The 16,603-nt window shown below is 41.2% G+C and overlaps 1 protein-coding gene across 5 annotated transcripts in view; it reads left to right on the forward strand.

Annotated features, from left to right (window-relative positions):
• The window catches only part of LOC126297459 (acidic mammalian chitinase-like), a 200,147-nt gene extending 183,880 nt beyond the window's left edge, over positions 1-16,267 (forward strand). For 2 of the 5 annotated variants that reach the window (XM_049988326.1, XM_049988325.1), the window contains one exon: positions 15,236-16,265. In XM_049988326.1, the coding sequence (XP_049844283.1) occupies positions 15,236-15,376 (141 nt within the window). In that variant the 3' untranslated portion in view covers positions 15,377-16,265. Of the gene's footprint in view, positions 1-13,581; positions 14,200-15,235 lie in introns of those variants that run through there. The other 3 variants (XM_049988323.1, XM_049988327.1, XM_049988324.1) reach the window with 3 other exon arrangements.
• The last annotated feature ends 336 nt before the right edge of the window (positions 16,268-16,603 follow it).

Consider the following 16,603-nt stretch of genomic DNA (forward strand, 5'->3'; position numbering starts at 1 on the left):
ATGATGGAGGAACTCCTTGATTTGGTCCAAATGTATGACACAAGCTCTATGGCTTATCACATTTTCTTGCTTAGAAAACATCGGCAAGCACGACATTTGTTGGGAAAAGTTATTGTTTATCACAATGAATTCAACTCTTGTAATAATTGGTCATACGATTGATACTGTTGCTTTGGTCTGAAAAAGAAGTCCAAAGAAGTTGATATCAAGCAGGAAATACAAGTGATGCACTGCGTTCTACATTGTGTTAATCTGCTAGAAAATTGTGCCAATGTTGCTTCAAGTTGTGCTGCATGGAATGTGGTGTAGTGGTCAGTTGTTGGCCGGCATGTCACAGGTCACCAGTTCAAACCCAACCATCAGCAGTTATTTGATATTTACTATTTATCATTTCTGTAAGGTTCTTGAAATTTCTTATATTTGTATATTCTGGAATATTCAATGGTTGTACGTGCAGCAGCTTTTTCCACCCAGGAGTTCAGTTTAGTTCTTTTACTTTGTTTGTAATAAACCTACTTTCAGTGCTAGATGTTGTGTGCTTCATTGCTGACACTGCTTTCGAATTAGAATTATGGTTACAATGTGAGATAGTTTGGTGGAGATGCTATCTGCTTCTAAACATCTACGTCACCGTGGCTCCAATTAGACACTACAAAAGCTATCACCTATTTGGAGAGGAACTGGGATACAAGCAGTACATTGTTCCCAATCATATATCCTCAGGAAACCAAGGGATTCTGAAACAGTAAGAAGCAGTTGAACATAGGCATCCAGTAGTGTTTTCCGCAGGTGCTGGTCAGGACCTGGTGATATGGCTGAAAGGATTTGACAGAGTTGCCATATACAACAGGTGGAGTGCGTTAAGTGATTGGCAACTGTGTTCCCTTATTTGGACAGCCCAGCCCAGTGATGGCTCGAGAGCAATGAAGAGAAGCTCATCAGCTGGCACAAACTCAAGGCTAATCTGAAGAAAACATTTGGTGACAATAAGAAGTCCACTTAATGGAAGAACAGAGCCCATCATCAGGGAGGAAACGACAGTCATATGTACACAATGTTTTGACCCTATTTATCATTGTGCATCTGATTATGACAGTAGTTGACAAAATCTCACACTTGAAAGACACAGAAGACATGTACCAAGCTCTTTTGGAAACGAACATCACTATAACGTAGGAATTCACCAAGTGGTGCCACCGCATTGACATAATGCAACAGAAGAGTGTCGGATGAAAGAAATGAAACTGATTTTTGATAGTGGTACCCATAGCAGTTATGGAAGACCACCATGACCTCAACACTCTAATATGTCATGTAGTAAGAGATGTAGATGCCCCGGTCATCCCGGTCACCTACAGTGGACTGGATGGCTGAGAGGTGACCTCTCCAGTTGTCAGTATGCTAGGAAATGGCTGTAGAAGCATCAGAAACGCCAAAGAAACATTATTAATTCATAACACCTTTATTCCTGCCGAGTACAATGTGGCTTGGTGATATCAAAGACCTTCCATGAGTCCTCACTGACTCGTAGTGATGACACCAGATCCTGGCCGCACCAGTCTTGCTAGCGCAGCGCCGCATGCTGTGATGTAGCGGCCCTTACTTCGGCCACCCGTGGCTGGTGACGCCCGGCTGCGGACAGTAAGCTGCTGCGCTTGGAGGCACTGGGTTGGAGTCCCAACACTGTCGGCACAAGAGGCGTCTTCGTAGTGCGGAGTGTACTCTATTCCACCCCGTCTTCTTCCCTGCCCCTCCTGGTGGCTCGTCTGTGGTGGACGGGCGGAACGGGCTGCAGTCCCCCAGTGTCGTCGGCTCACCCGGTTGTGACAGCTGATGCACAGGGCCTAGGCCCCACACAATCTCAACAACGACTCACTGATGTGGTCGGCATTGGCGGTGAGCGGGTCTTCCACGATGTCTGCTAATCCTGAGTTGATGATTGACAGCGGCAGCAGAGAGGACCAGAGCTCGTACTGTCCCCTCACGTCTGCTGCTGGATGGGCCGCCCTTACTGCAACATCTCCTTAATAAAGATTAACACGTCGATCACTGAGCTGAGCGCTATGCAGCGTCCCAGTACACATCTAACTGCAAGTGCGAGTCCGAGTGCCTTGTTGTTATCAAAGCTGTCGTACTCGCCCCTTAGGTGTTCTTGTGACAGAGTTACGTGTTGTTGCGGCAGACTTACGCGAAGTTGTGAAATGCAGTACAGCTGATGCTATACCTCTGTCTTGCACTCTACGAAAGTCTCCGTCTAACACAAACCCGCGTGCTAAGTAATTCTCTCTCACCTGTTGTGTGTAACCAGGCCATTGCCCCTGCGTGGCGACACATTCCGATATATGTGCAAACCTCTTGGCTAACTTACTGCCTCTGGCTCTCAGCATAGGAAACGAAACTTTGACAATATTTCACGTTTCTAACTCTTTACTATTCCGCAACACTACACATCCCCCCCCCCCCCTTTAAGAAAATTCGTCCCGAATTTTACAATTCTGGACTTACTGGTTATGCACACCATACTTCCTTATACTCTACAGGTATCTTACAACTACTCCTTCAACACTGTCAAACTTTTTTTATCCGCTAATAATCTGATTCCAATCTTATCATTGGTTATCTATTTATATTACGTTCCACTATTCCTGATCCATCCCATAGGTATTTGATGTACGGTTGTTATTTCAGAATGAGACATCTTTTTCCGTATACAAAAGTAAGTTGCACAAATAAACACTAGAACTAAGATTATGCTAGTCGTTGACACACCATATATAATTGTGTTTTGCTTACGTTTCTCCCGATATTGCTGCACGTGCTGCAGTAGTTGATTAACTGAGATCTGCTCTTTTTTTTGAGATAATCAGGCTGTCTAAAGATTGTAGCAATGCAGGATCCCAGGACTCATTAATAAAGGTTAGGTTCTGGCGAGGCAATATGTGTGGTGGTTCCTCTGGATAATACAAGATAGGCTGTGTCACATTAATCATTGTTGTACCCGTGAAAGTAGCTGGTAGGTGAAAATGCTTCCCCACTATTTCACATCCAGTGCCATTAATCAATAACCCACTGCCCTGCAATTCAAGCTTTTATATATCTGTCAATCTACCATTTCTGTAACAAGTGGCGACTACGGTCTCTAGTTCAAACACAGAGTAAATCCAGTGTTCCCCAACTTTCTGAAATTTCAGTCTCGGAAGTAGCGCGCCTTCTTTTCGCTTTCTAAGGTTCCCATATTCCCCAAGAACAACTGCATCTCACACGAATGATTGTGGATTGCCACCTCACCTCTGCAACAGTGTAGCATACCAGACTGACGAAAAGTTTCCCGGGCCACATCCTGGCACAGCACCTGAAAGAAAAAGGAAACCATGACAATCGCTCCCTTCCTTACCACGTCTAAAACACACAAATGACAAGTAAAAATTACACCTACCCTATTATCTAATAACAATAAATACCACATGTTCCTCCCCGAGGACACTTAATCTACTTATCCCTAGACCTAAGTGGTAAGGAACATTCCTCTGCTGTTCTCTTTGTTACTGCTGGAGCAATCTGTAGTAACACACCCACTGCACCCTTAAACAGCGTAATCCTACTAACATGAACTACTGATGACTTGGTTGGTAACTGCAACTTTACGTTCACTGGAGACACTATTTCATTTACCTGATACAGTCCAGAATATTTTGTCAAAAACTTCTTCGTTTCACCCTTCGGAACATAAGGATTAGCCAACAATACCCATTGACTAATTCTGTATTGTGGCAGTGCACCTGTTCTTTTCTCAATACTCTCTTGTTTCTCCAAAGCTCTAGTATTAGTACGCCGTACCCTTTGCCAAATCTCTCTCAATTTCTTGGCAAAATTCTTCACTGACTCATCCTGTGAACCTACATGAGGTTTGAGCACATCAAATGGTGATGGCATTTTCCGACCATAAATTACCTCATATGGAGATAGCCCCGTTCCTGTATGAACTTTCGCATTATATGCGCTTGTCAACAGGTTTAAATACACTTCCCAATCCGTGTCTTCTGAATTTACGTAATAACTAAATCATCTTAACTAATGTCCTATGAACCCGTTCTGTTCGTCCATTCGACTGAGGATGAAATGGGGTTGTCCGCAATTTCTTAACTTTCAATAAACGGCATAACTGCTTCATCAGCTCCGACATACAGTTACTACCTTGATCTGTAATTATAGTATCAGGCACACCATCCTTCAGCAACCAGTTATTTACTAAGGCTTGCAAAACAGTGCTTGCCTTCTGATCTGGAGTAGCTACCATTACCAGGTATCGAGAAAAATGATCTAATATTGTTAATACATATCGATTACCTGCATGGGTCTTGTTAAATGCCCCGATTACGTCTAATCCTATGAATGCGAACGGACGATCCGCTTCAGGTAGTCTCTGTAACTGAATTTTCTGATGACTTAAATCTGCTCTCTGTGCACACGGTATACAATTTTGCACATACTACTCTACATCATTGCAACGCATCTTCCACCAAAACCTTTCAGTTATCAGTCATTCTTTTACCACCATGACCCGACAATACATGGCCGTGCGCTTGTTTCAACACTTCTTCCCTCAGGGGCTCCGGTACTACAATGCATAGTCTGCACTTCGTCTTCCTGCAAAGCAACCCGTCCTGCATTTCAAACTGCAGTTGCGTTCGGAACAATTGACACTCTCTGCCAGTGGCTTGCGCCTTTATCCACTCCTTTTCACTTATGCCCACAACTTGTACAGCTGCTATTTTTCTACTAAGCGCATCTGCATTTGTATGTTTTACCCCTGGTTTGTGAATTACCTCATAGTCAAATCCACTTAGTTTCAGTGCCCATCTCGTTAAACAACTTGAAGGATCTTTCAACCCCAACAACCATTTCAATGCTGCGTGATCTGTAATCACCTTGAACTTACGTCCATATAAATAATAGCGAAAATACGAGATACCGTAAATCACTGCTAACATTTCTTTCTCTCTAGCTGAATAATTCTTATCTGCCTTATTCAGTTGCTTGTAAGCATAAGCCACTGGATGTTCCTGTCCATTAACCCTCTGAGAAAGAATACAACCTACAGCAATATTACTAGCATCACAAGATAGTTCGAACTCAGGAAGTATCAACACTGGATCTGATGTTAATATCTGTTGAGCTTCTCGAATGCCTCCTGACACTGTGCTGTCCATTCAAACTTAAGACCTTTCTTTAACAATCTCGTTAATTTCCACGAACCCCTTTACATATCGTCTGTAGTAATTACATAAAACGACATATTGCTGAACTTATTTAGTGGTCTGTGGTACTGGAAAATCACGATAGCCGACGTTAGACGAGGATCCGTTCTTACCCCATCCTGATGGATAATATGCCCAAGATAAGTCACTTGCATCTGATCAAACTGACATTTCTCGACATTACGCATAAGATTTACCGCTCTTAGCCTACTAAATAATTTGTTCAGTTGTTCCACATGCTCTTTATATTATGTGAAAAAGTAACAATATCATCGAGGTATACCAAAGCAATCTTCGGTTTCAGTCCCCGAAGCACACCATCTAACAGACTCTGGAAAGTAGCAGGAGCATTTTTCAACCCAAATGGCATTCTGCGATACTGAAACTGACCAAGGCTTGTTGTAAAGCCCATCTTCAGTCTATCCTCGGGACTTACTTCTATCTGATGGTACCCACTCTTTAGATCTAGTGTCGAAAAATATTTACACCGACCTAGGTTGTCCAATGTTTCCGTGATGTTCGGTATTGGATACACATCTGTTACAGTTTGTGCGTTCAAAAAACGATAGTCACAACAAAACGTATACTTTTAGTACCCTCCAATGACTTCTTAGGAACTACCACTATGTTGGCAGACCACGGGCTTTCACTGTTCTCTATAATACTGTCCCTTAGCTGTTGATTAATAAATTCTTCCACTAGTGTTTGTAGGTGTTTCACTATCCTGTATGGTTTTCTATAGACTGGCGGACTATCGCCAGTTGGTATACGGTGCTGAGTTATAGGAGTTGCTGGTAATGGACCTTCTGAATTAAACAAATCTAAATACTCTAATAACAAAGCTTCCATAGCTTTCCGATCACCATTCTCCAAATGATGAATCTTATCACGTAGTACAGATGCCTTGACAGTTTGCTTGACGTTATAATCACCTTGTGATTCACCTATATCCTCATCGTTGAGTATTTCCAAACTTGCTATCACTAAACCATTTGGGAGATCCACTTCATCTGCCCCAAAATTATCTACACTGACCGGAATCATCAGTTCCCCATTTATATCCGTTACACACGCAACGCTCCTCCTAATGAAACAATGCATATCATCTAATGCTTCATTGCTCTACAGTGGCTCCACCACACATAGTCTCTGCTGTGGTACATCGGTACCTACTGACAACCAAACTTCTCTGTACCTGAAGGCACTTTGACATGCGTAATCATCTTTAATGCCCTTGTACGTGGTTCAATTGGTGACATCTTAGCAACGGATGCACCTCGCAACGTAGAAACATTTACAGCTGTTGTACCCATTGAAAACATGTTTCCACTAAGTTCAACTGTACGCTGTGAAAGTTTAATTTTGGCATGGTGTTTATCGAGGAAGTCCAGTCCGAGAATCACAGAATACCCTTGTCCCACAGTTGGCAACACTTCCATTTGCTCTCCAAACTCTACAGTTCCAATCTTAAAATCGAGCTGTGTTGTACCCAATGATTGCAACTCATTATTTCCTACTCCACATAATCTATACCTAGAAGTACCTAGTCTTCCCCTACCCACGAGGTCTAGACTAGCAACACATACATGTGCCCCTGTATCAATCAAAAACTTACATCTGTTATTCCTTACAACAGCCATCAAGCAACAATCCGTCTCTGTACTAGTTTTCACCATACTTCTGCTTACCGGGAATGTCTTCTGACGGACAAAACACTCCCTTTCCTGTTTAACGCTTTTTCCTGTTTACTCCCATTACCATTCTGCTTACTAAAACACTCATTTGCCTTGTGACCATAGCGTTTACAAGCATAGTACTGCGGCTGTCTGCATTGAACCTTCACATGACCTTTCCTCCCACAACGGTAACAATTCCTCTCCGACTCGACACTACAGAGAAGAGATATAGCAATGTATGCCAGCCAGAATTGTTGGACCAAGTAAACAGGAGATAACAGCCATCACTGTCAACGCCCTTACATCATCAGTAGGTAAAAGAGAATTTGTAGAATGAACTTGGCCAACTCAGACTTATGCCACAGCTGTCAAATGACAGCCCAGTATCCAACCAAAACAGGTACAACCACCTTCTATGCCAGGTATAACACCCTTACAGAAAAACAAAAATTTTGAGGATGGAGATGATGTGAGCTACTGAGAGAATTAAAATGAATGTTCAATGACTACTATGTTGCCAGATGTCAACCGTCATGCCAGTCTACTGCAGACGATTGCAGTCGACCTATAGGACAAAGCCATAACTCTAAAGAGGTAGGTACCAGCTGCTCACCTAGCTGCTGAATTCGTTATAATTAAACAAAGTGACCATTTATGTAGGTGAGGCCATAACACATGTAAATCCTCCATGGACAACAGTTACCAGGAAATCTCAATGGTGGTGAACCTGTCTGGGTGTTATTCGATTCGGGCTTGTTTCTGTGTCCTGTCAAGTGCTTATCATCACCAGCTAAAAAAGACTTATTTCATGATATGAATGTGATTGTGCTGATGGCCACAAATGGGAACATGTATTGCGAGAATAACCATCAATGAAGAAACACAGCCTTTCGAATTCATCGTTTTAACAGAATGGAGTCATAATTTCAGCCTCGGGTGGGATGTCTTGCAGGCATCACAATCAGTCATAAACTGAAGAAGGTCATTGCTCCAGATTGGCAATGCTATTTCATCAAGCACACTCAACAAAGATTACTGTGGGTGGTTATTTGCCTTTGAAGATGTTGTCATCAACAAGACTAGTTACAGTCATCAATCTGGATGCTCATTTAAATTGTGAAACTTTTGTTGAGTGCAAAAAGCTACTCAGGATTACAAGTTAAATCTACATACCAGCAATGATCATACTCATCACAGGTGGTCAAGGAGAACTTTGGATCACTGTCATGACAAGCCACAACTCATCCCTAAAGCTATGTGAATAGAAAAGCCAAATCAGCCAAGGAATGACAGCTCAGTACCAGCCACAATGAATTGTGCTGTGTTCCCACTACAGACAATGCAGTGGAAAAAGCTACTATCAAGGATTCAGCCTGACCGAGGAACATCACTGAGTGTTAGCCATCCTGCACCAGTTTTTGGATGCTTTCAGATCCAGAGTGGAGAAAAGTCAGACCAGAAAGTCTATGATAAAACACTATATCAGTATTGGGGATCATTGTCCTATTAGTCAGCACTCGTATAGAGCATCACCAGTGAATGGTGGTTAATCTGGGAAGAGGTAGAGAAATATGCTGCAAGGTCACATCATGGGACCTTCAGGGTGTCCTTGGTCCTCTCGTATGGTCCTTGTGAAACAGAATGATGACATGGCATTACTGTGTCAACTATTGATGACTGAACAAAATCATGAAATAAGATGTTTATCCATTGTTGCTTACAGATGACACCCTGGACTGCTTGAAAAGAGCAAAGTATATCTTGATTGTAGACATGTGATCAGACTACTGGCACATTGAGGCTGACTGGGATAACATTGCTTCATAACTCCTGACAGCTACTGAGTTGAAACTGCTAAAAGACAATAGCTCTTGCTTCCTGAGTACTCTCGAAGTCCAGAATGACTATTCTGCACCCAAGAATGAGTGCCTTGCAGTTTTTTGAGCCATTCACTGTTGTGGTGGACCACAATTCTCTAGGCTGGTAGATTGGCCTGAAAGATCTGTTGGGTTGATTGGCATGGGCACTGAGGCTCCAGTATGACATCACAGTGATATACAGAAGTGAAGGCTGACTGCCTTTCAAGGAATCCTTTGGTGGAATACAGCAGCATGGATGAAATCAGTTATCACTACATTAAATGATGTTTCCATGGAACAGGGGGAACATCCAGGACTGCTGAAAGCCTTGGAGGAGGAACTGACCAAAGGAGAATTCCAATTAAAAAAAAAAAAAAAAAAAAAAAAAACATTGTATAAGAGGAACTATGATATGATCTGATGGGGCGGAAATGGTTGCTTGTCATCCTAACTTATCTACAGCTAGCTATCTTGAAGTTTTTCCATAACACTCCCAACAAATGGTATTTGGGATTCATGAAGCCCCTAGACAGAATCTGACAGACACACGTATCGCTGGTCAGACCTCCACCAATCCAATAAGCACTATGTGAGCCACTGTAAGGAATCCCAGTAAAGCAAGCACATGCCACAATTACCTCCATGGGCACTGGTACCAATTCCACCTGCAACAGCAGCATTCTACTGGATTGGAATTGGTCTCTTTTGGAGGTTCCTGGAGTCGACAACTGGCAATCAATGGACATTAGTCTGCACTGGCTACCCCCTCACTGTGCTTGTTCTGACTGCCGAAGCTTGGAAATTGTAAGGCACCTTGCACACTGAGGTGACTAAAGTGATGGGATACCTCCTAATATTATGTCAAACCTTCTTTTGCTTGGCATAGGGTAGCAACTCGACGTGACATGGACTCAACAAGTCATTGGAAGCCACCTGCAGAAATATTGAGCCACGGTGCCTCTACAGCAGTCCATAATTGCAAAGGTATTGAGAGTGCAGGATTTAGTGCATGAACTGACCCATCCCATAAATGTTTGATGGTATTCGTGTCAGGTGATCTGGATGGCCAAATCATTCACTCAAAATGTCCTTCAAACCAACTGTGAACAATTGTGGTTTGGTGACATGGTGCACTGTCATCCATAAAAATCTCATTGTTGTTTGGGAACATGAAGTCCATGAATGGCTGAGATTGGTCTTAGCTGGACTGGAGGACCCAGTCCATTCCATGTAAACACAGCTCACAAGCCACCAGAAGCTTGCAACAGTACTTTGTTGACAACTTGGGTTCATTGCTTCATGGGATTTGCACCATACTTAAACCCTACTACACTGGCCGGAGTGGCCGTGCGATTCTAGGTGCTGCAGTCTGGAACCGAGCGACCACTACGGTCGCAGGTTCGAATCCTGCCTTGGCCATGGATGTGTGTGATGTTCTTAGGTTAGTTAGGTTTAATTAGTTCTAAGTTCTAGGTGACTGATAACCTCAGAAGTTAAGTTGCATAGTGCTCAGAGCCATTTGAACCATTTTAAACCCAAATGAGGATTCATCTGACCAGGTCACAGTTTTCCAGTCATCTAGGGTCCAACCAACATGTTCACGAGGCCAGGAGAGCCACTGTAGGCAATGTTGCACTGAAAGCAAAGGCGTTCGCATTATTTGTCTTCTGCCATAGCCCATGAACACAAAATTTTGCCGCAATGTTATAATGGATAAGTTCAATGTACATCTCACGTTGATGCAGTTATCTTGTGGAGTGTTGATTGTGCGTTAGCACTGTCAACTCTACATAATGCCACTGCTCTCGGTTGTTAAGTGAAGGGCTTTGGCCACTGGATGGTCCTTGGTGAGACATAATGCCTGAAATTTGGTATTCTTGGCCCACTCTTGACATTGTGGATCTTTGAATATTGATATCCCTAACGATTTCCAAAATAGTATGTCTCATGTATCTTGCTCCAACCACAATTCCACAGTCAAAGCCTTTTAATTCCCATCATGTGGCCATAATTATGTTGGAAACATGTTTACATGGGTCGCCTGAGTACAAACGACAGCTCTGCCAATGCACTGCCTTTTTATACCTTGTGTATGCAATACCATCACTATCCCATGCTTTTTGTCACCTCAGAGTAGCAGATATCATTATGAAGTACAGAGCACTCAGTGTGATGCTTTCTGATTGTAGAGAAATTTTTCCAGTTAACACTTGGACAGAGGTAACTTCATGTTGTTACACCACTCACAAGATGACAACTGCTTACCACCCACATACGAATGGCCTCACAGAATGCTTTAATAAGATACTGGCCAATATGCTCTTGATGTTGAGGCTCAGGAGGACTATGTGAAACACTGCATCAGGACCTAAGAAGCAAGACAGCTGTCTTGCATCTGAACTCTAGATGCCCAGAAAAAGGACTGAGAGCACTGTTGGCTGGTGTATTGTGACTCACCAGTTCACAGCCACCCAACAGCAATTATTTGATATTTAATATTTATCATTTCTAGATGGTTCTCAAAATTTCTCATGTATATTTATGAATACTCTGTGTATATAGCAGCACATTCCAACCAGGAGTTCAGTTCAGTCTGGATGCTGGTGTTCATGATAAACATGCTTTCAATGCTAATTGTTTTTCCCACCCAATTTTTTATTTTCCCAGGGTTGTACTGTAATTACTCCCTAACCAACTTTTATCAATTCAATAACAAAATCTGTGAATTTTGTCAATATATTGGAATGTAATAGAGACTATACTTGGATAAAGACTTACAATGAACATGGTTTATTTTAACCAAGAAATAATCATACCCAGATCTGACAACAGAATTAAGTGTAAAATGTAATTTGAACAAAAAATTACATGACAATTAGAATGACACTAGGTTGCCAAGGAAGTAAAACAATAATAAACATTTAGATTAGGAGTAATCAGCTGTTGGGAGGACATAGACATAAAAACAAATTGCATTACCTATGTCAGTAAAAAATTACACTTTCTAAAAAGAGATCTAAGAATAAAATTCAAATGGAATTTGAGCAAAACAATTATGAAACTTCCTAGCAGATTAAAACTGTGTTCCAGACCAAGACTCAAACTCGGGACCTTTGCCTTTTACAGGCAAGTGCTCTGCCATCTGCAAGGTTTGCAGGAGAGTTTCTGTGAAGTTTGGAAGGTAGGAGACGAGATACTGGCAGAAGTAAAGCTGTGAGGATGGGGCGCGAGTCGTGCTTGGGTAGCTCAGATGGTAGAGCACTGGCCCACGAAAGGCAAAGGTCCCAAGTTCGAGTCTCGGTACGGCACACAGTTTTAATCTGCCAGGAAGTTTCATAGCAGCGCACACTTTGCTGCAGAGTGTAAATCTCATTCTGAAAACAATTATGGGTGTAATGGTAATAGACTAGTCTGATAAGGACACAGACATGAACATGAAAAGAAGTCATAAGAAATTAGGTTTTAGTGGTGGAACTACTACTTTGACTGCATCATGAATAGCTGTGAGGGAGGTTTCAATAATATTTTTCACCAGAATAGAGTTATCAGAGTAACCTCATTCAAGGCTGGCATCATCATGGAACAGACTACAAACAACCCCATAAACCACCTCACGTTTTCCATGTCCGTTCTTGATCCAGATGACCATAATCCAGAACTGACTGATACGAACATGATCCCCATCAAATTCTTTGAGGATATCCTGTCCTGACATGATTTCTACTTGATTTTTGAACTCCTGGACAATGCATGATTCTCATGACTAAAAATGTGATTTAAGGTAATGAGATGGGTTCTTGTGCTATACCTGTCTTTTCTCATGATCAGTGTTAATTGCCACTTCTGGGTCTAATCATGGGATGCCCTTTGTAAAAGAATATGCCAGGGACAATTCACCTAGACTTATTGATTCCATAATCTTCATTGATGTGATGCGCTCATTCCAGAATGTCACGATATTTTTCTTTGATGTGTCACATTGACCTAGAGCTTTTTTTTAGTTCTGTGCCAGGTATCCACATTCTAAGGTTGCAACTAATTAATGTTGTCACTCAGGTCTATTTTGAAGCTAGTCTGCTTCTACAAACTTCTTATTTGACAGTTTTTTTAATTAATTCTCTGACCACAGATTGGAGGGAAGTCAAGCAAATATCTCTGCCCAGAAGCAAATCAGATACCATACTTTTTCCAGAGTTTTTAGGCAAAATGCAAAAATTTCTCAAGTTTCCTCTAAGTTTTCCAGAATGCTGGGCAACCCCATGTTCTTCACTGATGACCCTACTTTTAAATTCGAAGTAAATGTGATTAAGATGTGGCAGTAAAAATGGCATTAGAGTTGTAGTTTCAAATTGCATACAATACACTCATATCACATGGTTTGGGGCATCGGCAGTTCACATCTTTCCTGGAAGAATTCAACTGAGAATATTATGATGTGCCTCATTTTTGTGATGTACTACACCCATTGGGTATTAGATCTTACTTTTCTAACTGATCTAGCCAAGCATCCGAATATCTTGAGCACACCTTTGAATGGCAAACATACAGAAACAAATTATCATAAACAAACAAATTATTGTAGAGTGTAAAGCAACTTTCATAAAGTTTATGCGTGTACTTTCCAAACAATACGCTAATTGTATGTAGAAGAAATCTGAAAAGTAGGCACTGACTGAACATTTCAATGGATTTGATAGCTATACTTTCTGAGAGAGAACTTTGACACTAAATTTAGAGGTTTAAATAATTTTGAATGTGATTTTAATACTCCTGCAACTTCTTTTTCAGCGGACATTGAAAGGGCACTTCCTGAAATTCTTTTGGACCTCAGAGACTCAGTGTAATCATATGATGAGTGAGTGATTTCATACTGTGGGAACACTGGAAATCTTCTGCAAGAATATCCCTTGTGAACAGTTCCCAAAGTTGTTTACAATAGCTGCTCGAGTCTGCAATCAGAACCACAAATTCATGAAACTGTTTATTCAGTCAGGCCAACGGCCTTGCCGCAATGGTGAAAACGTCTCCCCGTCACATCACCAAAATTAAGAGCTGTATTCCGGGCTAGCACTTGGATGGGTAACCATCCAGGCTGCTGAACACTGTTCACAAGCAGAGTGCACTCAGCCCTTGAGAGAAACTGAGGAGTGGCTCCAATGTCATAAACCGACATGGCTGGGAGAGCTGTATGCTGACCACATGCCCATCCATATCCAAATCCAGTGCCGCCTATGGGCTGAGTATGATAAGGCAGCTTGTCGGTACTGTTGGGCCTTCATGGACGGAGTTTTTTAGTTTTAGTTTATTCAGTCATGAAATCAAAGCTTACAAGTAGTCTCATGTTAGTTGTAGGACTGGTGTGTAACTCCTAATCAGCAAATGAATTTCTCCACAAATTTTAACAAAAGGGCATTAAAAATGATGTTGAGTGATGTACAAGTGTTTCTTTTTAGCAAGCTGCAGGCCTTCTCCAGCCTCTATACTTTTGTGTAACATTAAATGAAAAGTGTTAATAGATATTTAATAGCATGCATTCTTTTTGTGAGCATGAAATTCAAAATGTATTATAATGATTCAAAACTGAGTGGACTAAAACACTGGACAGTAGAAAAGTGCTTTCGACCTGCATTGACAGGACTGCTGCAGTCACTGGAAAGCTTCTCACATCGATTTAAGTGCACATGCACTGTACTCTCATGGTGACAGACCTACACGCAAGCAGCCAGGTAGTCCTTAATTCCTCACTGTATTTTCCACAGAAAGCTGTTGCAGTTGGAATAACAGTCAGCTACAGGAACCAAGGCATGTCAGTAGGACTTATTAGTCCTCATCAGACTTGGCGGATTTAAATTTACTTAATTTGAGTTGATATAAACATCCTGATAATGGTATAGTGTTAGGAGCTGTTAATTCTATCTTTGTGGAGATTACTAATTTTCGTCTTTCTAATTTATTGTAATTAATTTTTTTCCAGTCACTATGTGCAGTTTGGAACCTACAATAGGATTCCATCCTGCAAATGCTTAAAATTTGAGAAATTACATGAGGTTCACAGTATTCAGTGCTTGGAATTATGCTCCATGAAATTGTTTTGAACAGCATACAACAGAACTGCTGAAATAATGAAACAAATCTTTATTGGCAGTGTGACTGTTGTCATATGTAGGTGGTATAAAACTAAGGGAAGTATGGGATATTATTTTAGGGTAACTCATTGAGCAAAGCTAGTGTGTCATGTTAGACATCATGCTGCTGTGGTCAACATCAGTATGTGCCAAACCCTGTTGCTGTCAACTTTTATTATGACAGTTTCTCTATTAGCATGCATTGTCTTTTACTCAGCGACAGTGATGTGTATTTTCACGAGGGTTTTTTTGTTTGCTCAGCACTGAAGTAGGAATTTGCAAAAAGTGTACCATTAAATTTGTTTCTCTTGTTACAGGCAAAGTATATCGCCAGTAGCTCTTATGGAGGAGCAATGGTATTTTCTCTTAATGTAGACGACCATCAAGGTGTGTGTGCTGGTACAACATTCTTGCTGACAACACAGATAAGGAATATTCTAGGAGTTTCTTGGCAGTAAGATGATATCAACTTCTCTTGTAAGCAGTCTACCATGATAAGACATCCATAAAACAGAATTGAATGAAGTGTTTAGTTCAGTACTGTTTCCAGGCAGAAATGCATCAACTTTGCCACTTTTCAAAGTTGTTTATAAGCCCAAGATGCTTAGAAGGGCTGGAATTAAAGACAGATAACCTGTATTATTGGTGTTACAGATGAAGTTCAAATAGTTTGTATTTGCATGTATCCAACTATAAATGACGCACAGCTTCAGCTTTACTTTCAGTTACAGTTTTAGTACCATTTGACAACCCCAAGTGTGGTTTAGGTCATTGTAGCAACTAATGTCAGGAGGCAAAAGTGATGCAGTTACTTCTCAGTTGAAACACAGAACTTGTCTTCATAGAGCTGTACATTGGCTTGCTTGTAATATTAAATAGGCCAACAAATAGAAAAGCGTGAATTTTAGAAAAAATATGACAAGTTGTTAATTGGGATCAGCTATGAATTCATTCAACATGGTGAATCAGTGTGTAGTATCCTGACGTACGTACTTGGAAATTTGCAAAGAAGTACATTCATGATCATGCAGCACAGGCTCTCACGGCCAGTGTAGGCACAAGTATTTTCCTTAGAACATGGCATAATTCCCAGAAACCCCATATCAGTAAGGAAGCATATTCATGATCACAGTCCATAAGGAATTTCCGATTTACAGTTGGATTGTACCAGCGTGTACCTAGTTTATATCCCTGCCTCTCATTTTATCAATCAGCATGAATATTGTGGTGATCCACAAACTTGGATCACAGGTGGGATTGTCAAGCGATTCAGTTAGATTCCAGTTTAAACACAAATGTTGTGATGTAACTGAATGTTAATAAAATTTTATCTACAGTTCTATTACAGATTTCTTTAGTAATTTATTCTCCTTATTTGAATAAGAAAGTTCAGATACAACACTCATTTATGGGACTGAACTCTGGTTAAATTTTGTATACACCAAAAGTGTGTTTTAATCCTGATTTAGATTCTCGTCTAAAAGCTTTCAGCCAGGGATGGCTGAGAACAAGTGCTGATTTCTGTTGCCCAAGTGCACCCTTTCCTCATCTACCATGCCATGCTGTGAGTGGAACAAGGCGAAAGAGGAGAAAAAACAAGGGGGGGGGGGGAGACTGCATGGCATTGTAGTTGCACAAGATGAGTGCAATATACAGAATTCCTGGACATTTGTAAAGTAAAAGGA

The sequence above is a fragment of the Schistocerca gregaria genome, chromosome X (genome assembly GCF_023897955.1).
Source record: "Schistocerca gregaria isolate iqSchGreg1 chromosome X, iqSchGreg1.2, whole genome shotgun sequence".
Taxonomy (NCBI): Eukaryota; Metazoa; Arthropoda; class Insecta; order Orthoptera; family Acrididae; genus Schistocerca; species Schistocerca gregaria.